Here is a 22,815-nt window from a genome sequence, read left to right as displayed (position 1 = left end):
GCGGAGTAGGGGGTAAAGAGGAGGGGGAGGAAGAAAAGGAAGAGAAGGAGTAGGGGTTAAGGAGAAGGGGAAGGAGGAAAAGAAAGAGGGGGAAGAGTGGGATAAGGAGGAGGGAGAGGAGGAAAAGGAAGAAGGGGAGGAGTAAAAGGTAAAGAGGAGGGGGAGGAAGAGGAGGAGGAGGGAGTAAGGAGAAGGAGGAGGAGGAGGAAGGAGAGGAGGAGGGGGTAAGGAGGAGGAGGAGGAGGAGGTGACCACTACCCCAGATTCAGAACTGCAAGCCTATTTGTTCTATACACTCCTTCACAGCACTAAATTACAATCATGAAAAAGAAGAATGTCTCTAATATTGCTACACACTTCATAGACCGTTACCACACGCTTCTGCTGTGCACAAAGCTGACCCAGTGCTTTATATCCCTATGGACTCAGTCAGCTTCCTACTAAGACAGTTTTTCACAAGTCATATTTTCTCCCTGGAGGTGACACAGGGGTGAGATAAATAAAATGTTTTAAATTTTGTTTCACGCATATTAATCAAGATATATAGAACCTGGGTGAAGTTATCCCAGTCAGTAAACCCAGGGTGATTGCCATCCCAGCACAGGGGAAGTGAAGACAGGAAGGCCTCTGGGGCTCACCCAACATCTACGTGAGCTGAACCTGTGAGCTCCAGTTTGATGAGAGCCCCCATATCAAGGGAGATTGGTGCCTGCATTGTAAGAACACTGAGTTTTAAGTAGAGAGTCATGCATACTTTCACAAATGCAACTAGACATCTGGCACATGGAAAGACCTGCTTGAATTTGTTTCCTTTCTCCCTTTCACAAAAAGTTTTCAGAGACACTCTCATCAAAGGAGTTTCTGGAAAATGCCCATGTGCTGGCTGTCCTGCTCTTCCTGGCCCTCATCCTGCAAAGAACATTTTTGCAGGCTTCGTACTATGTGACCATAGAGACCGGCATCAACCTGCGTGGGGCTCTGCTGGTATGTGGAACACGGCAACCTTTGTGTCTTATAAATATCATTTATTCATCACGGATATTGATGAGAAGACTAGCCAGCCAGGGGATCCCCCCACTCCACACTGTGTTCACTTTAATGTTATAGCCATGAGTTTCCAGGATCTACTTCAAAACTTAGCACTTACAAGAGTGACTGTTGTGAAGTTTTCATACATACATTATTTTATACATTGCTTTCTCTCTCTCCCCCTCACCCTCCTTCCTCCCCTGCAAATTTTCCTCTCTCCTTCTGTTTTGGGGTTGCATAAATTCAATCACCTTTCTGTCACCCCAACTTTGAACCTCCCCTTCCTTCTCATATCCCCCCTTTGGCTTTCAGATCTGAAGCTTCTACTTGACAAGAGAAACACAGATTAATGTGTAGGGGGACTTTCAAAATCACGCACTAAGAAAGATATTCTAAAAATCTTGCATCTACCATCCCCACGAATGTCTGTTTCTGAGCATAGTGCTTAATGTAGGGTGTATGTTATAATTCTAGAAAACAGAAGCTCACATTTAAGATTACAATTAGTTTAAGAAGGTAGAGAAGCCTGTATATTTAAAAAAAACTAATAATTACCTTTTCGATTATTAGTTAGGCATTATTAACTGATTAGTATTGCGAGCTTGCAGCCTGGTCTTCATCCTTCCCCGCTTCTCCTTACAGGCTATGATCTACAACAAAATCCTTCGACTGTCTACTTCTAACCTATCCATGGGCGAGATGACCCTGGGACAGATCAACAACTTGGTTGCCATAGAAACCAATCAGCTCATGTGGTTCTTGTTCCTGTGTCCCAATCTGTGGGCCATGCCCGTTCAGGTAGATCAATGGACATAAGATGCTCATTAGCAGGGGGGTAAAACGAGCAGAGCAGAGGACACTTGGCTCACAGATGCTATACCACTGAAATACTCTAGTGCCCTTAGGCCCTGTTTTTGTAGATAAGGAATATGAGACTAAGAGATGTTAGAAGGTTAAAAAGTAGGAGGTGGGATTATATTGCTTAAGTTCCAAGGCCTGTGGTGCCCCTTGCATGCACTGCAGCTGAGCCCCTCTACTTGATAATTCTTTTTTTTTTTTTTTGGTTCTTTTTTTTTCGGAGCTGGGGACCGAACCCAGGGCCTTGTGCTTCCTAGGTAAGCGCTCTACCACTGAGCTAAATCCCCAGCCCCTACATGATAATTCTTTAACTGCACTCTGAATAGCACCCATCTTTTCTTGACCCAGTTGAGAAGGTCCTTGGGTTTAAATACGTGACCAGGTCTGAAGCATTTGGAAGTGGGGTCCTGCATTTCATGGCCCTTGGGAATCCACCAGTTGTTAGTGTCGCTGTCCAGATCCACCCCCAGGTTCGAACCCTTTCATTCTGACAAATTCCACAGCATTTCTGATCTAGAACGGTCACTTCAGTCCAGCCCATGGCCTCACCTGACAGTGGAATGCAGAACACCGAGCTTTGTAAGATGGTTGGACTGTGACAGGCTTCAGTGATATTTAGTTATATATTGTATAGACTAGCAGTTTAAATGTGTTTTTTCTTTAAAGACATGGTTTTTCATCCCACTGGGTAACAAAGGCCAAAGAAGCCCTTACAGTTATTTTTCTAGGTTGCCGTGCTGGGTATTTTTCATTATCTCAAAAATTTTCATCTTTATGCTAAAATTAACATTATACACTACGCTTATTAAAGTGTATAGATAGTAAAAATGCAAGTTCTTGTAAGTATTGCTTATAGCTTTTTTTTAAACTGGAAATTCAAACTCATGAAGTACAAGTGTTTGAACACAATAGATAGCAAGCCTGAGCCAGCCTTGGCTAGTTCAGCCAGCCTTGGCTATGTAGCAAGTTGGAAGCCAGTCTCAGAAACAAAAGTAACAACTTGATAAAAAGAGAAGACTCCATGTGATAAGTACCCCAGGAGACTTTCTATGTGCTGGTTTTGTTTGTTTGTTTGGTTTGCTTTGTTTAAGTTTGCTCATTTGGGTTTAAAGTTCGACCACGCAGTCTTAGCTGGTCTTGAACTCACAGCAATCCTCCTGCCTTAGCCTCCCAAGTGCTGGGATTACAAGTTTTTGTCACCACACCCAGATTTCTCCACAGGTTTGGTTGCTCATAGCTTTGTTGTCTTAAGTGTCTTTGGGGGTCACCAGGTAGGGAGCCCTTGGCCCCCAGAAGCCCTACTATGTGTTGGAATGCTGCCAATATGTAAATTCCCAAAACTTGGAAAAGCTGGCACAACTCCAGGGAAACCTAAAACATCAAGGTCATAGTGGGTGACGGCCTTTTCAGCCTCTTGATGTTAATTTATTTTTCAAGTGTAGAGCTGCGTTTTAAGACCAGAAACACCAGGAGGCCTCTCAGCAGCTTGCAGCAATCGGGTGGTCTGACACCAGCTGTACACACTAACATACTGAAAATACCTTCTTTCTCCATCCCAGAGGAATCTTAGAAAAACCCAACTGTCACGGTTGAGTTGACCCCCAAGTAAACTTCACATGATAATTAGGACAGTCCATTCTCGCCTGCAGCATTTGTCCCACGCCTGCTCCCAGCCCCGCTCACTCTCCTGTTCCCGTGCTCCCTCCTAGATCATAATGGGGGTGATCCTGCTCTATAATCTGCTTGGGTCAAGCGCACTGGTAGGCGCGGCGGTCATCGTGCTCCTCGCACCGATTCAGTACTTCATCGCCACGAAGCTGGCGGAGGCTCAGAAGAGCACTCTGGTGAGTCGAGTCCTTGGGGAATTTATTAGGAAATAATAATTATTATTGAATTATAATATAAGAGGTCAATCCATCTCAATCTGGGTAATTTCAAAAATCATTGTATTCCATGTATCCCCTCCAAAACCTGGAACCTTTCAGCCTGGCTGGCCTGAAATTGGCTGTGTAGACCAGGCTGGCCTGAATTGATGGGGCTCTGCCTGCCTCTGCCTCCTGAGTGCTGGGATTAAAGTGCTACCCTTCCTGGCTTCATTTTTATTCTCGGTCAGTGAATGTGTGCTTTTATTACTGCAAAAGTGTTTTAAAGTTGGTGTCCGTTCATCCCACATAGTAGATTTCATTCAAGTATTCAGTGTGTGTTGACTATATTCCGTCTATATCATCCGTGCTGCCTTCTTCATTTCCCATCAACCCCTTTGTCTGTCTGAGCAGCCTCACACCTAATTTCATGTCATCTCTGTAAAATCTACAGCTCACACATGACAGAAAACACGACATTTGCTGCTTTGAGTCTGATCTAATTTACTTTATATGATAATCTCCAGTTGCACCCATTGTCCTGCCAGGAACATGATTTTGTCCTTTATGGTGGAATGACATCTATGGTGTGTCTCCACACATTTTCCTCATCCGTTCCCCTGCCAATGGAAAGCTCACCTACTGTGACTAACGTTGTATTGACATTGATGTGCCACTGTCTCTGTGGTGTGTTCAGTTGGAGTCATTTGGGTGAGTATTCAGGGGTGGTATAGCTGGGTCATGTGATAGATGCAGCTTGAGTCCTTTGGAAGAACTTCCACAGTGGTTTCTGTAGTGGCCATGTGAGGACAGCTTAGAAAGATAGAGTGGGAACTTGAGACTTGACTGGTTTTGTCTCACACTGTGGGGATCACGGGTGCTAAGCCCTTGGGACTTTTGTTCTGTTTTGAGACAAGGTCTCACTATGTGGCTCTGGCTGTCCTGGAATTCACTAATGTAGACCGGGCTGCCCTTGAACTCACAGAGAGCTGCTTGTTTCTGCCTCTTCAATACTGAGAGTAGAGGTGTTAACCACCACATCTGACTGGATCAAGAAAGAAAGAAAGGAAGGAGGAAAGAAAGAAAGAAGGAAAGAAAGAAAGAAGGAAGGAAAGAAAGCAAGCTGTCAAAAGTGACTCTTAAGCCTTGGATGTCAGTTATGACCAGGAAAAAATGAATCATGAATCGAGCAGGAGTCTCAGATTGGGTACCATGCATCTGAAGTTCAATTCCCGCCAATGTTATGTGCGGTTGCTTGAAACCTATTGGAACCAGCAAACGCTACGGAGTGTAATCATGGTCATGAATACACAGTCCCTACTGACCCTTTCTGCTTCAACTTCATTACCGTGAAATCATTTTCTTTGAGCAAACACTGGCTTTCTGCAAACAACCATTTGGAAATAGTAACGTTGTTAACTGTTGTGGTATAATTAAAAATGCACATGACCAGTTCCCACAAGTTCCCACTCTGCATGGATCTGTGCGCTCTTGTCAGCAGCTTTTACACACTGTCCCCTTGGCAGGTTGTTACCATGCCTGATACACACATGGTGTTCCTCGGGCCGTGTTAGCCTGGCCCCACAGTATGCTAGCCCCAAGCATTCTATAGCCTAGCATGGCTTCCTGTCATAGACTCTGCTCACACTCCCAACAACACAGTTGAGTCATGACTCAACAAACTGGAATCCAACAACCAGACTTATGTGTTAAACGCGCAATGTGCAATACACCCACACAAATAACTTACAACCAATTGGTAGGGATATAAACTGGCCCACCTAGATAAGATACAGTTTGCTCATCTAGACACACAGAATCCTGTACACGTCCATCCTTTAAGAATAGTCATAACAACCTGGATCTATGTAGAGATGCACAGCGAGGATTGTTTACGTCCACCTCCATGTTGCTTCTCTCTTTCTGCTCTTCCCTCTTCTAAAACCTCTGTTCCTGCTTCCCTTTCTTCTCGTCCAATGGCAGGCCTCGTTTTATCTTGTGTCTGCTTTCACCTGCATAAGAACATCAACCTACAGTTGACCGCGTGTTTAGAAACAAAGCTAGATCAAGTGTGAGGGAGGCTGTGTGTCAATCGGATGCCACAGGTGGCGCTGCTCCCACCCATAGCATTGCCCCTCCAGTTGGCATTCCTACCGTGACAAGGGAGTTGTATGTTATACAAGTGGGGGACTGTTTCCCACCCCCTTGTTTGTCTGCTGCTTGGGTGAGGTGACTCTTCGTGTCTGTCTGTCCTCACAGTGCTCTGAACCACCTCCCCTTTTCACTGTAGCATTCAAACACAGAAAGGCATGGGATGGCAGCACAGATGGATACTGGGTGCCCCTCAAACATCTGTCCTTTATTGGCTGCTCATGGACCATCATTTGATAGGCATTTAAGGCCACACAGAGACAAAAAATAAAGAAAGGCAGTCGAATGGCCACCTTGCTTTCTTCTGTCTGCCTTTCACTCTGGTGTCCACTTTGATGGTAGTGGGGCCTCCTATGCCGTGTAGGCTGTTCTGGGATACTACTGAGTTGAAGGAGGCCACCAAACTAATGGTCAAACTGGGAACCTTAAATCCTCTGAAGTCACTCTGATTTTTAGCCTTAGACAAGAACATACAAAGAAGGAACAGGAACGTGGTGAAAGCGGGCTGGGTCTCAAGTACAAGACTCTGAGGGAAAATGTGAATTCATCCCACACTGGTCCCTCACAGCTCCACAGAGGAAGCAAAGCACATGCCTTTAGTTCACACTTGTCCTTCTGCAAAAGAAATAGAAGCGTATGTGTTTCTAGAAAGATCCCCTTCTTTACTTCTTCATTTTAAAGCCAAGGACTATTCTGCTGTGGTAGCACAAATGCTAACACTGGCAGAATCAGATACTATGTGTCTAGCACCTGGGTGTGGATGTCGCAAACAGAGGAAGCATTTCATATTTTGTGTGCATTTATGTGTGTGCACGTGTGTCCATTTGTGTGTGTCCATGTGCATGTGTGAGTGGCATAGGTATATATGTGAATGTGTGTCTGTGTGCAGGTATGTGCTTGTGCAGGTGTATGTGTAATATATCTATACATGTGTGTCCATTTGTGTGAGTGTGAATGCCTGTATGTGTGTGATGTATCTGTGTGTATGTTATTGTGTGTGTGCATCTGTATGCATGTGTATATTTGTATTTGTGTGTGTGTGTGTGTGTGTGTGTGTGTGTGTGTGTGTGTGTGTGAGACAATACTAAAAGGGAATTATATTGGGTGAGGAAGGCATCCTAAAGGGGAAAGGTAGAGAGGGCGATGGAACACACGTAGTAAGAAAGCAGAACGTGGGATCGATTGGGAGAGGAACAGGATCCAGCAGGAGGGGAGAGAGGACACGAGGACAGTAAGTAGGGGAACAAACAGGGACACAGTATAATGACGTATGTGTGATGAGACCGTGATGAAACCATTCCTTTGGATGCTGGCCTAAAATATCAGGAACGAATGAAGTCGAGACTGCATCACACTGAGCTGAGCTACCCCTGGGATTTTCTCGCGTGATTCCTGGTCCTGCCAATCAGAACCAAGGCCTCCTGGAGGCGTGAGCATCTCTGGGTCCCACCTCTTTATTGCCATTGGCTGAATCGGCATTGCGGTCTCCTCTTCTGCCTTCCAGGATTATTCCACCGAGAGGCTGAAGAAGACAAACGAGATACTGAAAGGCATCAAGCTCCTTAAGCTGTATGCCTGGGAGCACATTTTCTGCAAGAGCGTGGAAGAGACTAGAATGAAGGAGCTCTCCAGCCTCAAAACCTTCGCGCTCTACACGTCGCTTTCCAGTGAGTCTTCGCTGTCACGCCCAGTGACCAGTGCACACAGGATTAAGTTTGATTTATACCCAATGACCTGCTCTCTCTAGTCCTCAGCGGAAGCCCGTTCTTGTGAATACAGTTTTACCCAGTGTCCACAGGCCACACGATTCTCTTCACACTAAAGATCAAGACCAGCACAGCACAGGGCTAGCGTCTGGGAGTCCTGAATCTGACTCTCGGCACTATGCTTTTGGCTGTGATCCTTTACATACTGAGATCCTTGCTACTTTTAAAAGCTTTATTTTACTCATTTCGATGATGTGTGAGGACACCCACACTCCACGTGTGTGGAGGTCAGAGGACAACTTTGTGGAGCGGGTTCTCGACACTCACTCTTACGCCCACCTTTTGTGGGTGCCAGGGCTCGAACTCAGGTTGCCAGCCCTGTGCAGTGAGCGCGTTTACCTGCTGAGCTGTCTCCTCTGGTGGCATGAATTCCAGGTGGAATGCTCTTCAGTTATGGAGAGGAACTCAGGCGCTTCCCAGGAAAAAGGCAACGATTTCTTCTTTTTTTTTAATTTTATTTTTCTTGGATATTTTGTGCATTTACATTTCAAATGTTATCCCCTTTCCCCCTCTCCCATAGCTCCTCCCCCTGCTTCCATTCCCTCCCACCCACTCTCACCTCAATGCCCTGACATTCCCCTACATTGAGGAAATGAGCCTTCACAGGACCAAGTGCTTCTCCTCCCCTTGGTGCCCAACAAGGCCATCCTCTGCTGTATATGTGGCTGGAGCCATGGGTCCCTCCGTGTGTACTCACTGGTTGGTGGTTTAGCCCTGGGAGCTCTAGTGGGGTCTGGCTGGTTGATATCGTTGTTCTTCCTATGGGGTTGCAAACCCCTTCAGCTCCTTCAGTCCTTCTCTAACTCCTCCTCCTTGTACAGTCTAGTGGTCAGGAGCAACCATCTTCATCTGTATTAGTAGGGCAACTTTTTCTTTAAATTGATTTGACTACCATGCAAATGACTATTTTATATCTAAATTCTTTAAAAGCACCCACGCTTGGTTTTTTAATCTATTTTGGAGGGCACTTCTGGTAGACTTTCCTGAAGATTAAGTTAAGGAGGGAAAAAAATCTTCAAGTGAAAGAAGTCAAACTTCCTTGACATACAACCTGCTTTCCTAGTATGGTGTCAAGAACTTCTATGTGCTATGAAAGTCTCTAAGTACAGACTCAACTTTTTCTAGAATTATGGGCCTGTATTAGCGTACTTAGTCAAACGCCACCCATTCATATTTAATTTTATTTGTGGGTTATTTTGTTCCCAAAGATCTTTAAAGTTGTGGGCATTTGAAGGTTTGTGCGTTTTTTCTCTCGAATTATGAATGACCCTAGGTTTTTGTGGTGGTGTGCACCTCTGTTCTGAAATGTAACTGCAGTCAGCAACGAGGGCAAGGTGTGCTCTATTTTAGGTGCCATGAAAATGTCTCCACGTTCAGGGTCTTGTGTTGACATAACAGTGGTGCCAGTCTTGATAAAATCCTGTTTTTCCAAAAGGGATCCTTAGAAACATTCACCTGGTTTTACTACAATCCAAATGCTGTAATCATTGGCGGTATACAATTATAGCCCTGCCCTGGGGGGCCTAAGGTAGAGGGATTGCCTTGAGATTCAAGCCAAACTGTGCCACACAGTAAATTCCAGTCCAGCCTCAGCTACAAAGCAAAAGACGGCTCTGCAGTAAAAAGGACTTTCGGCTCTGGTAGAGGACCTGGGTTCAGTTCCCAGCACCCACATCAGGTGGCTCACAAGTGCAGCTTCAGAAATCTGGCGCCCTCTTTTGGCCTCCTCAGGCAACTGCAAAAATATAATGCACATATATACACTTAGTCACACACACACACAAACACACACACATACACACACACACACACACACACACACTAAAAATGTATCAATCAGTCTTTAAAGCAAAACAACAAGGAAAACAAACAAACAAGAGACAAAAAACCCTCTAGGACTTTAGCCTAAAATTCTGAGTTGCCTTTGCATCGTGGTTCGAAGGCTGGGGGAAGATAAGGAATTTTTTTTTTTTTTGGTTCTTTTTTTCGGAGCTGGGGACCGAACCCAGGGCCTTGCGCTTCCTAGGTAAGCGCTCTACCACTGAGTTAAATCCCCAGCCCCGGGAATTATTTATTAACTGAAAGGTTGAAAAGTGAAAACGAATAACCCCTGTTGGATCCTGAGCATGAAGTAATGTCAAATTCTCATTTTTCATCTTCACAATAACCAAATTTTCATAATTTAAATTAGTTCAGTAGAGCAAAGAAAATATAACCTGTAAATGCCCTCAAAAATGAACATTTTTTTTACATATTCTAATAGTTGGCACCACCAAAGGATTATTTTATCTGAATTCTGTTGCTTGGAACGTTTAATGAGATAAAAATTCATAATTCCTTATTGAAAAAATTACCTTCTGCCTAAAATGTGTATGTGGGAGCTCATATAACTACAGACGAGGAGAAAGCTCCCGGGGAGTATTGGCGAGTCCACGCAGAGCGCTGGGATTGCTCTCCGCCATTCTGGTCTTCACGGACAGTAAAAGTAATAGTGGGTGACTAAAAGCGAGCAGAATGGTTTCGCCATCAGTGACAGGGAGGGAGTGGTTTTTCGGTCAGTGACGGGAGAATGGGGGAGAATGGTATTGCGGTCAGTGATGGGAGGAATGGTTTCCGAGGTCAGTGACGTAACACGTTTGATTTCTCCCCGCAGTCTTCATGAACGCAGCCATTCCCATCGCAGCCGTTCTTGCAGTAAGACACGTTTTATTGCTTTTAGAAATAGAGGTAGCTCGGTGGTCATGGATGACTTCTGACAGAGAGTGTGTGGGCGGCTGTGGCTGTTACTTCCCACTCCTCTTCCTTCTCTGTGGTTTCCCTCCAAGGGTCCTAGTTCGAATTGCTCAGCCATGACACCACGGACACTTTGGTTTGGATAATTCTGTGCTGTCAGAGGATACCCTTAGCATTGGTATAAATGGTGGTATCCCTGGCTTCTACCTTACTAGATATCAGGACCTCTCCTAGCCATGACATTAAAAATTATCCCGAAAGGTAGGCAAATGCCCCACTGGGATTAAAACTAACAGTGGTTGTGAAGTATCCACCTTGATCATAGTGACCTGGTCCTCATACAAAAGAGCTCACATTAGAAACCAGGATGGGCTAAATGATCCTGTTTCTCACTGACATGCAAACTCAGTGTGGAAGTGATAATACAGGTGTGCAGTAGGGACATTTAAATGCTAGACCATTGTCTTTGCTTAGAATAGAGAGTCCAGGCTGCTTGGAAAGTATCTGACTGGGTATAGGGGACTCTGTCCAGGTCTCTTTCCAGTTTATTCCTCCCTGCACAGATAGTAATTTGATAGAAGTCACTTTCCTATTCTATAAATAAGATGACTTGTCTGTCTCTCTAGCTTACTTCAAGGATCATGTGCAAACCATTATGCCTTTGCCAACATCCAGCATTGTTTTAGCATTTAATATTTGCTATGAGTTCGGGCTGAAGTAACTCCCTCTCATGGTTTCATTGGGCACGCCAGCACAGTAGGATACGCTAGGCTCATCAAGTTGAGTGTCCGCGTGTATACCGCTTTCTCCAGAATGTTCTAATTAAACCCTTTTGTGTGTGTGCGTGCAGACATTTGTGACCCATGCCTATGCCAGTGGCAACAACCTGAAACCCGCAGAGGCCTTTGCCTCTCTGTCTCTCTTCCACATCCTCGTCACACCGCTCTTCCTGCTGTCCACGGTGGTCAGATTCGCAGTGAAAGCCATCATCAGGTATGAATCAGAGACCGTCAAAGCTGTCACAGGTATGATTCGAAGTCAGTCAAAGCCGTCATTGGTGTGATTCCCAGTCAAGGCTGTCACAGGTATGCACTAAACTGTCCTGGTCCCTTTGAATATTCATGGTATGAAGAGTGTGTGTGCCTCTAATTTTCAAAATTGTACAAAAGAAGCTGTGAAAAAGATGTGTGAAGATTCCCATTGTTAGAGGCTGATGATGTCAGCATGCAGTGTTTTATTTCCTATGAAATTCTTGCATACTTGGGTTCTTTACTTCTTTTTATTATTATATTTTTTTACCATTTAAAACAATTTTCGATTTAAATACATTTTGATCATATTTCTCCTCTTCCCTAAGAACTTTCAGATCCAAAAATCCATTCCCCACCCCTGCCAAACCAGGAAAAATAAAATAAAATCACCTTTCCCCTAAAGCACCAAACTGTGGCCAATTAAAACTGTGTGTGTGTGTGTGTGTGTGTGTGTGTGTGTGTGCACCCACGTGCATGCACCACACACACACACACACACACACACACACACACACACACACACACACACACACTGTGGAGTCCCTTGTATGTTGACCAACTACTCCTGGACACGAGGCCTGTCCTGGAGCGGTTGATAAACCCAGAGTCGAGTTGTTGGAGAAAGCTGATCTCCCTCCCCCGGCAGGTATAAATGACAGCTCAGTCGTTCACCTTTACCCCAGTGGTTCCTGTTTTCATTTGTTTATTTGATTATTTTTTAGAAATATAACGAAATAAAATATAATAAGATAAAACAAAAGCTATCACATGGAACTCGGACAGGACAAACCAACAGAAGCAAAGAGCCCAAGAGAAGGCACAAAAGGAGACTCGCTCATTTGCACACTCAGGGATCCCATGAAACACTAGACTGGAAATGTAACATGTACACTGGGGCTTGGTGCAGACCTGTGCAGGCCCTGTGCGTGCTGCCTCGGTCTCTGAGTTCGCATGAGCTTTGCTCACTCTGTTGATGTAGAGCCCTTGTTTGCTTGGTGTCCTCCATCCCTCTGGCTCCTTCACTCTTCCTACCTCCTCTTCTGTGGGACTCCCTGAGCACAGAGGGGAGGGATTTGATGGAGACATTCCATATGGGGCTGTGTTCCAAGATCTCTCATTCTCTGCATATTGCCTGGCTGTGGGTTCTGTATTTGTCCCCATCTGCTGCAGGGGACAGCTTCTTACCAGCTAGTCCACAGCCCTCTCTTAAGAAACAATCACATTTATTGAATAGTTGGCTTTTTACTGGACACTTAGAATGTCTTCTTTCCCCTAACATGATTAATACCAAGGCAATGAACAGCCGTTTGCCTTTGCCATCTTCTCTGGTGGTTGGGTTAGGTCAGATTTCTATAAGCGGCAGTGATAGCTAGGGCAGTCCCTTGAAGGATCTTCATGGAGACAACAATGATGCTTTCCATTGAAGTGACACAGGTCAAAGCTTGCACTCACATTTAATGTATCATGAATGTGGCCATCATGTTTTCCACTCAAGCTGAACCAATCTACGGGTGTACCAGCAGTGACGGGAGATTTCCAAACGAACAGAATAGGCTGCTTTGATTGTACTTTAATCTGCCAGAAAAAAAACAAATCCTAGCTCATGTTGTTGAAAAGAGAAAGACTTGACAACTGTTAGTTTTCTCTTTTAAATATGCTCACAGCAGGGTTGACTTTGTCTTGGTTATATTTCTGCCATGGCGCAGCTGCCAGGGCAGAGGTTATATGATGGTGACCATTTCCCCTTTGTGTCATAGACACAAATATGTTGACAAGCCACACCGTGCTGTACTTGCCACCATCTGCTGCCCTAGACCGCCTTACAAACATGGCGATCTTGAAGTTGTATCTTATTCTCACTTTGCGATCTTGATACAGCTTATAGAATCTCGGCGTGTGCTCCAGACAGCCTGTGCCACATTCGTATGAGTTTTGAAAGAAATATCTACATGTCTTGACACTGAAGACCTCAACACTTAAGGTTGCCCCTTAGCAGTGCATTCTACCATCAACAGCAATGCAGGACGTTTCAAAGTAATAATTGCCAAAAGGCCCAGGCATTATCAAGAAACCTGGAGTTTGATGCTCAATACATTGATTGTAGGCAACAGTTTATATTAATTTTCGGGTGACTAAACGTCCAATAACCTCATAATGAAAAAACCAGGTTGGGTGGGGGGTTGTTGGTATGAAGGTTAGCTATCCTGGAAAGAGCCAGGTCGGGGGATGGGAGGTGGGGTGGTATCCTAACAGAGCTTCAGTCCTCTTCTCTGAACCAGACTCTCAGTAACTGTTTGGAAGCTCTTGGACTTCAGAGCTCAGACCCTCTGGCCTCAGCTAACTTTCCTTTCTTCTCTCATTGCTCTGCCTCAGGGAGGGCTAGCATAGATCACTGACTGAAGCCCCGAAGTCATGCTTCCAAATTAGGCAGCACTCTGGAAGGGACGCCGCTTCAAACGATAAAGTTGATAAATGGCCAGAGTCTTCTATTTTGGTCCTTATTTTCGTTTTCTCCACTTAATGGCCATCCCTTCCAGGGTTGCAGTCTTAATTAATTGAAACTTGACTTTGCGCTAGAAGCTGAAGCAAAATGCAGCCTATAACTTACAATGTATCAAGCCTCTGGAAGAAGGAGCTTGCCAAACATTGAAAGCACTTGGAGAGTTGATTTGAGAAAGATTACAAAAGGCTCTTCCACAACTCCATAGTGTACAGTCCTGTTAATAAATCCTAGTGAGGTGGAAGGTGGATTATACCTCCATGAATTTATCATAGGCTTCTCTCTTTACCCCTCTGGGGGAAAGGCATTTGCCAGTCTGATAAAGCCCTGCATACTTTAGGGCCCCAGGCCAGCTTCCCCAAGCCACAGGCCAAACAGAATATGCTTCTAAAAGCTCATTTCTCTAAAACAACCTTCTGGATTGATTCGCAGGTCCTGCAGAGGTGGTGGGTCAGCAGAAGTGGCCAGATATTTTTTCCCCACTGGGTACTGGTTCTGGGAACCCAAGCAAGCATTTTCCCAGTGTTGACTGGCTTCTACATTTGCTTCAGTGCCTGGGAACCCGTGACTAGTCTCAAATGCCAGTTGGCCAGCAGTGAGCTGAGCCGCCTGTTTATAATTGGAGACTGAGAAAATTTTGGTCAGCTGATTTTGAAATCTCCTCTTCGGGGCTCTTAGAAGTCATATGCCCTTTACCGGACCTCTAAAGTACATTCAGAAATGTACTTTAGAATGGTTAGAATGGGCCGAAGCAAACTCACACAGGTCTGCTCTGTGTGCACAAGGTGTGGAAGTTCTTTGCTGGAGGAAATATATGCCACACAGAGTTCCCTGCTCCAGGCTAAGGCCTACAGTTTCTCTTCAAACTGGTCACATCAGTAGCCAGGTGCCCTTGTGGCATTCACAGAGTGGAGCATGCACACACAGACACATGCCACACACTTGGTGATACGTTTATAACAAAATAGACCAAAGAGGAAAATTTTTTTTAATTTGTTACAACTTGTCTGGGCACAGCCGCAAACCTCCCACCATGTTTTAGGGTGCTACAAAATAGACAGAAGAAAACTCACTTGTTACTTAAAATTTGACTCCTGTTCCAGAAAATCCAATCCCTTCTTCTGGCCTCTGCAGGGACCAGGCGTGCAACTGGCACACAGATGTGCACACACAAACACCCATACACATAAAATTAAAATAAAACATGAAATTTTTATCAAAAAGGACAGGCATGGTGACACATGCTCGTAATCCCAGGACTTGGGAGCTGGAGACAGGAGTTCAGGGCTATCCTCTGCTACATACTGAGTTTAGGCCATCTTGGGCTACCTGAGATCCTGTCCTAAAAACAAAAAAGTACTTAAATAAGAGTGTTTTTTCCCCCACAATGCTAAAGCTTCTTCTCCACTTCCTTGGAAATAATTTATGTGTTTTCCCTTCTGGAGTGGAATATGTAGTATTCCTTGTAGGTATTTGGTATTTAATGTGTAATGCAGTAACTATGTCCAAAGATGTTATTTGCCAGAGGGGAAAAATGTTATTCAAGAAATCGCTCATTTCCAGGGGAAAGTAGCAACAGCAAAAACAACAGCAACAACAACAACCACAACCACCACTTTGTGATTCCTCTCAGAGATGTTTCTGCTTGGCAAGTCTCCCTTATCACCATCTGTAAAATAAATACTGGTATTTATTATCAGGCATGCTCATACCTTGGCTACGTATTCCAATTGGCAAGGCTTCATAATCGATATAAAAAACCATGCGACTGTCAGTCACACAGTCGGTTATTCCACACTAATGTAACACCCCCTGAGGTTTTCAAGTTGTGTCTAAACATCCACGGTCCTACTGGTGGGGTTGGAGTGATGGCTCAGTGGTTAGGGTCACATGGCGGTCTTCTAGAGGACTCAAGTTAGGTTCCCAGAACCCATGTTACACAGTTCACCATCTCCAGTTAATGACGCTACAGGGGCTCTGACACTCTTCAGGTCTCCCTGGTACACATTCACACACGCGCAGCCATAACAGATGCATAATAAAAATCAGAATCAATATTTAAAAACCAAAGTAGTATTTGAGAAGTGAACAGGCGAGCGTGTATAAATACAACATTCAGCACATTTGTCAATTATATGAACAGATGAGGCACAAACAAAAGACTGAACTTAACAGTGGCAGGTAGGCAAACTGATTTGTACCGGACATGCCTACGTTCAAATTGTAGGCATAAAGTACTCGTTCGATTCCATGTGTGTTGTTGTCTGGTTGTATCTGAGGATCGGTTTTCTTGCTTATCAAATGAGTAGCTTAATATTGCCTGCTTCCGAGGACTGGTGAAGACCAGACAGTGCATAGAAATGGCCCAGCGCAGGCTAAATACTGCCACTCTACACGAATCTCAGGTTTACTCGTTTGACACCATCTTGACCACTTAATGGCCAAGAGTCTTCTGTGGGTCCACATTCTCTGATGGATACTTCAAGTAGACCAGCCACCTTAGTAATTTCAAGGAAGAGAGATGGATGGGCACGAGCAGGGGGTTCCACTGTGGACTTCAAGAGGCCAGGAAGCAAACCGAATCCCTGTACACAGAGTGGTGTGGCCTGAGATGACCGTCAGTCATTTAAAGGAACAGGAGGCTGTCTGGTTCCTGATGGTCTAGGGGCATGACTGTGCTTGATAACCCGAAAGGGCTAAGTTGCTCTTGACTAGTGGGAGAGAGAGAGGAAGAAGGAAGTTGATCAGAGGAAGCAGGCCGTAGAAGGGAAGGACAAGTACCCTAAAAATCTGAGTGTACTTGTGCGGCCAAAAGTGGTTTTGTGTGGTTGGAAAGATGATTCTGACCAAAACTATCAGGGCATGAGGATAGAAGACGATGGGGAAGATGCCAAAAGAGGTGCCATTTTATACCTCACAGAAGGTGCCTCACACCAACAGCTTTGCAGTGAGCGGAGAACCTTGGTGGCAAGGCTGATATTACTTTACCTCGGAACCAGGATTTGTGTATTTCCCACAGTTATTCGCCTCAGTGGTTCCGGTGAGGACCTCGTGCAAGCAGGGGGTGCCTTTACTATTTATTAACCACGATTATTTCACCAACATCACTGAGGAATCAAAATGAGCCCGTTGACATAGGCCCAGAACACGGAGAGCTTGGCTTTCAAAGGTGTCTACAGTCTAGTAGGCTAGATGAAGAGAACAGGGAGGGTCAGAGGTTTGAGCACCGTCTCTTTACATAGTAAATGGAAGCACCAAATTGGATGTGTCTTAGTTTCATTTCTGTTGCCATGACGAAATATCCCGACTCAAGACACCTTAGAGCACGAAAAGGTTTCTTTCAGCTTACAATTCTATATCACGGTCCATCATTGCAAAGAATCCAGGCAGGAACTTGAAGCATCAACTGTAGAGGAATGCTTCTTACTTGCCACAGGGAATGGTGGGTCACCCACATGGCCTGGACCCTTCTATGTCAACTCATAATGAAGACAATCCCCACGGGCCAGCCTGATCTAGGAAATCTTTCAAATGAGAAGACAATCTCAGATAACTCTAGAGTATGTCAGGTTGACAACTAAAACTAGGAGGACAGGATATTACCTAGAGAAGAGAAAGTTCTTTCCACTCCCAGCATAGCTGAGGACCGTGGCTTCTCGACATTCAGCGACATTAGGGCTCACAAACTCTGTAAAAACTTCAGTGAGATTTGTGTGCAGACTAGGAAGGGGAAATGGAGAATTGGATCCACCAGATAAACCGTGTGAATCACCGTTTATTCTTTGAGTCATTGAACAATCATCCATATGGTTTTCCAGGCACTTTTAGACCTGGAGGTTCAGACTCTTGGGTCTGGTCTTGGCACTTGGGCTTGAGCTCAGAGCTTCAGAATGAAGAGTGCTCAAGGGATATTCGTGTAGGTGAAGAGGGTGCTTCTTCAGATTCCACATTTTAAAACACGAGAGCACACAGCAGCTACAGAACACACTCATAAAAAAAGGAATGCTTGTCCTTCAAGATGGACAGAACACTGCTTCCTAAGGCAGTGCTGCTCCTGTGGCTTTCCAGGTATAGGCAGCAGACGTTGGTAACGAAGGCTCCTAGTGAACAAGTCAATGCTCTTAGTTACCTCATAGGATTTCCTGACACTGTGTTTGTCGATTGCTTTCTGCAGCGTTCAGAAGCTGAATGAGTTTCTCTTGAGCGATGAGATTGGCGAGGACAGCTGGAGGACTGGGGAGGGGACGCTGCCTTTTGAGTCCTGTAAGAAGCACACCGGAGTGGTAAGTGGGGTTTGGTTTCCTTTTGCCATACAGAGGATGGTCCAAACAAATTATATATTTTCATATGGGTTCAGTTAGAAGAAACTACAAGCTTTGTTTAAATCCACATGAAGAAAAATGGCTACTTGCGCCTACAAAAATAAATCCTCATACATCTAAAAGTGGTACACAGTTATAGAAATGTTGCTTCTATAAATCAGGAGAGAATGACCCACCAGTTGATTTAAAAGGGAGTTGAATGGTTGTTTGTTCTCCCCCACATTCTTAGGATGTGTTTTAGCTCCAGTACACATTCTAGTTTAAGACGTACTCACTAGTACATTAAGTGCTTTGATTCACCTAACGTATACAGTGCATTGCCTGTTTTAGTCTCATCGCAGCACACTGAGTTTGCATGCATCAGTGGCTTGGACAAAGTTGTAAGATTAGGAAGGATCTGACTCAGAGTTTAAACCTGAGTCTTGTCACCTGCAGACCAGCAGGTTCACTGATCCTGGCCACAAGCATTTATTCAATAGCTGCAAAGGGTCTGGAAGTGGTCAGTCTTGTCTGGACATGTGTCACACGCAATAGAAAGCAACCGTTGGTCATGGATCCACCAGGCTCCCAGATGCCCAGGTTACCTTGTAGCAGATGCCAAGAGCTAGGTTGTGGCTCCGCACCGGTGCGTGAGCTCTCTCCCAGCATGGTTTGTTTTCTTGCCACAGGAATCAAATGATACATTAGTTTGAAATTACAAGACCATTTCCTGGGTGGATATAAATGAAAGGAGACGTGACAAAGTAACGGGGTTACTAAGTTAGAGTGACCATCTGCCCGACCGCACTTCTGAGGAGACAGCAGTGGGCTGAAACCTCACCGGTGCGTGCCATTGGGAGGGACACTGGGGAACAGAAAGGCATTTTTTCAGAAGACTGTGTCATGAACATCTTGAGTTGTGGAGTGACTTGGTTTATATAATGCACAGAAGGGCAGTATGTCTAGAGCTTGGTGACAAGAAGAAAAATGAGACGCAGTTATAATAATGACTCATGGGTTTGTAGAACATGGGAAGGGTTTAGATTTTACTGAAATGCAGTAGAAGGGCTATGGAAAACATTTACTTTGTTTATTTTGGGTTTGGGAGACAGTGTCTCATGTATCCCAGACTGGCCTGGGACTGCTTGGCTGAGAATGACCTTGAATCCCTATTTTTCTTCCTTCCACATCCCAAATGCTGGGATTCCAAGCACAGAATAATCTTACTTACTGTTCAAAAGTTAACTTTGGTGACTGAGTGAGGTCAGCAGGCCAAAGGAGGGAACTGGGAAATGAGTAGAGGCCACTATAGTAACTACCTAGAGATGATGGTTGGGGTTAGGATTTTGTTGCAGTTGTGGTGAATAGGGTGAGGAACTGATGGACTTCAGTGTATATGCTCTACACTCCCTGTCTCTCTGTCTCTGTCTCTCTGTCTCTGTCTCTCTCTGTCTCTGTCTCTCTCTGTCTCTGTCTCTCTCTGTCTCTGTCTCTCTGTCTCTCTCTGTCTCTCTGTCTCTCTGTCTCTGTCTCTGTCTCTGTCTCTGTCTCTCTCTCTCTCTCTCTCTCTCTCTCTTCTCTCTCACTTAAGGATTCAAGAATTACCCAGGGCCTCATCCATGCTAAGCACATTACCAGATCCCTCTGCGTCTTTTTTATGTTCAGTTAATAAAAACGTGCTGAAAGATTACTTGGCAGCAAGGAAGAAAGAAGACTCAAAGATGGCTGCTTTTTGATTGGTCGACTGCTGGATGCCTGCCTTATGATTGGTTGACTGCTAGATGGCTGCCTTATGATTGGCTGACTACGGATGGCTGCCTTTTGATTGGCTGACTGTGGATGGATGCCTTTTGATTGGCTGACTGTGGATGGATGCCTTATGATTGACTGACTGCTGGGTCGACAGTGGAGTCATTCTCTGAAACTGAGCTGCTTAAGGAGGTGGTTAATGTCAGGGTGACATAAAGAAGTGTGTATTTTGCAGTTGATGGTTTTAACAACATTTATCATCACCCAAGGAGAAACGTCAGCATCAGAGTTGGAAATTTATGAAACATAGACTATCACCCTAAGCCAATGGGACTGGTTGAAACCTGTCTTCAGTTGTGGAGGTGGCTCTTTTGGTGAGGTGATTGGCACAGACGCATAAGGACCTTCATTTATACCCCAAGCATCTACATGTAAATCTGTGTGCGATAGCACGTGCTTGTAACCCCAGGGCTGGGGAGGCAGAAATAAGAGAATCCCTGGGTATTACTGGTCAGACTTAGGTGAGCTGATCAACTCCAGGTGCTGTGAGAGATCCTGCCTCAAATCGTAAGTGGGAAACAGTGAAAGACAGTAGCTGATGTTGACATCTTGTCTCCACATGCACACATACACAACACAAAGTAAATAAACAAATCAGTGTTGTTATAACTATTCCTCACTTATGTAACTGCTTGAAAAAGACATAAATACATTTACCACTGGTATGACTCATCAAAAGTGAGTACACTGCTGTCCTCTCAGTGGAGCTGGGTGAGACTGAGAGAGTCTTCGTGAAAAATCCATCTACAATACGCTTTTCTTCATATTGTGGTTAAAACTGCTAAAAAAAACAAAACAAAACAAAACATTAAGCCAGGTGCTTGACTACCTGTAGATGCTCTGTGTTCCTTCTTTCAAGGTTGTTTCAATGAACAGGCATGACTACTGTCTGAGAAATAACTCATGTGTGCTTGTCTACACGGCCATGGTGGGGTCTACAAAGAATGTTTCATGTTGTGTGGAGATGTACACCAATGCAAACACACATGGCTACTTCAGGTCAGAGCAGGGAGCTTATAGGGTTGAGGTCATTCACAGGTTGGATACCTGTGTGGGCCACACAGGAAATCTGTGGGGGCTGGCAAGGGGACTCAGTCAATAGAAACACTTGATGTTGTTGCAGAGAATTTGTTTGGGTCCCAGCACTCAAGTGGGACAGTTCACAATCACTTATAATTCCAGTCTCAGGGTATCTGATGCCTCTCTCTCTCCCTCTCCCTCTCCCTCTCTCTCCCCCCTTCTCCAACTGCGGGCATACACACACCTGTACGCACACACGCACACAGGCACATACACATGCATGCACGCACGCATGTGTATTGCATTACAATGTATTTATATTTTTTTTAAAGAAAAAGAAAGTCAAATATTGGATTGTAGCCAGCCCCTCGCACTTTTGATGCTCTTCCGTCTCCCAAAGAACACATCAGACCATCTTCCAGGGAGGCAGAGTGAGCAGAGCAAGACGACCTCGAAGAAAGGGGGAGGTCAAGTTTGTGGAGTTGGAGGTATCAGAAGAATTATTTTCTGTATGAGATGAGGTGGAAGGGAAAAATTATACTGCAAAGAGATTTTTTTGGAAGGAAAAAGAATCTCCTTCAGCCGTGTCCAATATTCAGTTATTGAATTCAGTCCGGACTATCTGGTGTCTTCCAGGGTCATTCATCAGCGTGGACAGCCCAAACCACAAATGACAAGCTTTTGTAAAGTGCCGTGTGTTTGAAACAATGCTAGTGGAAACTCCTCCTTGAGAGCACTTGGGGTACTCTCTATCCTGTGAGAGCTTAGAGTTGAGTGGTCTTGGCTATAGAATTGCCACAGAGAATCGGTTATGTTCTAGAGCCAACGCGTCTTCAAATTACATCGACGGAGCTGCGACTCAAGTCTCTGTCAACACACTCTTCTTCCCGACCTCGCCCTGGTTTCATGAAGTGCATGAAGTCATTCTTATGAGTCCCTGGGGAGACAGTAGTAGCCCAGAAGACAATGATGTTAGAATATAGGCCCAGGTATACTTTGTATGCAAGATATATCCACCCTGAAGAGTTGTGGTAATTCCAGAATGTTCCATGCACTGTTTCCAAGACTATCCGTGAGGGCTGTGGGCAGGGCAGGCAACTAACATAACATCTCACTACCACACACACACGTTCTCTTCCTTTAATGCAGGATACGTGTGCACAGTGTTTCCTAGCTGGACTTGCCTCAGCTGACTCTCCGTTGTCAGTTTTCTTTCTGAGATTTTGGGATGTGTTTCTTTCATGAAGCCTTGGCATTGTTCTGTTTGACGGTTGACGTTATTTTGGGACATCAGTTAACGGGAGTTGGAAAGGCAGTGTCTCGTTTGGATGATTTTCAGACATTGCTAGTTCTTATAGAAGCGATAATTTCTTAAGATGTTAAACCTGAAATTGTAGACAAAAAAATATTTTTAACGGTTTCCTACTTCTAGAATCACTTGCTTTTCTAGGTAAATCGACAGTTTTAGACTGTTACAATTTAACCTTAATCACCTCTACACGGTATTTAAGTGGGACATAATTATTTATCAGGAAGTAATTTATTGCTAAATGTATAGACAATTTTTGAGGTTTTTTTTATTCTAAAAGATTTTTTTAAGTCTTTTTTATGTGTGTGGGCGTTTTGCTTGCATGTATGTCTGCAGCACATATGTGCAGTACCCACGTAGGCCAGAAGAAGACTGGAGTTACAGCCAGTTGTAACGTCCATGTGGGTGATAGAAACCTAGGGCCTCTAGAAGAGCAGCCAGTGTTC

General features: G+C 44.6%; 1 protein-coding gene across 13 annotated transcripts in view; it reads left to right on the top strand.

Annotated features, from left to right (window-relative positions):
* Positions 1–22,815, top strand: part of Abcc9 (ATP binding cassette subfamily C member 9) — a 123,887-nt gene that overhangs the window by 30,902 nt on the left and 70,170 nt on the right. For 12 of the 13 annotated variants that reach the window (XM_087656153.1, XM_087656145.1, XM_087656150.1 and 9 more), the window contains 7 exon segments: positions 832–984; positions 1,672–1,827; positions 3,597–3,731; positions 7,405–7,567; positions 10,320–10,360; positions 11,250–11,392; positions 18,105–18,213. In XM_087656153.1, the coding sequence (XP_087512279.1) occupies positions 832–984; positions 1,672–1,827; positions 3,597–3,731; positions 7,405–7,567; positions 10,320–10,360; positions 11,250–11,392; positions 18,105–18,213 (900 nt within the window). 13 annotated transcript variants of the gene reach the window in all.

Source organism: Rattus norvegicus, chromosome 4, assembly GCF_021556685.1.
Source record: "Rattus norvegicus strain SHRSP/BbbUtx chromosome 4, alternate assembly SHRSP_T2T, whole genome shotgun sequence".
NCBI classification, from domain to species: Eukaryota; Metazoa; Chordata; class Mammalia; order Rodentia; family Muridae; genus Rattus; species Rattus norvegicus.
This window is presented reverse-complemented; position numbering and strand designations above follow the sequence as displayed.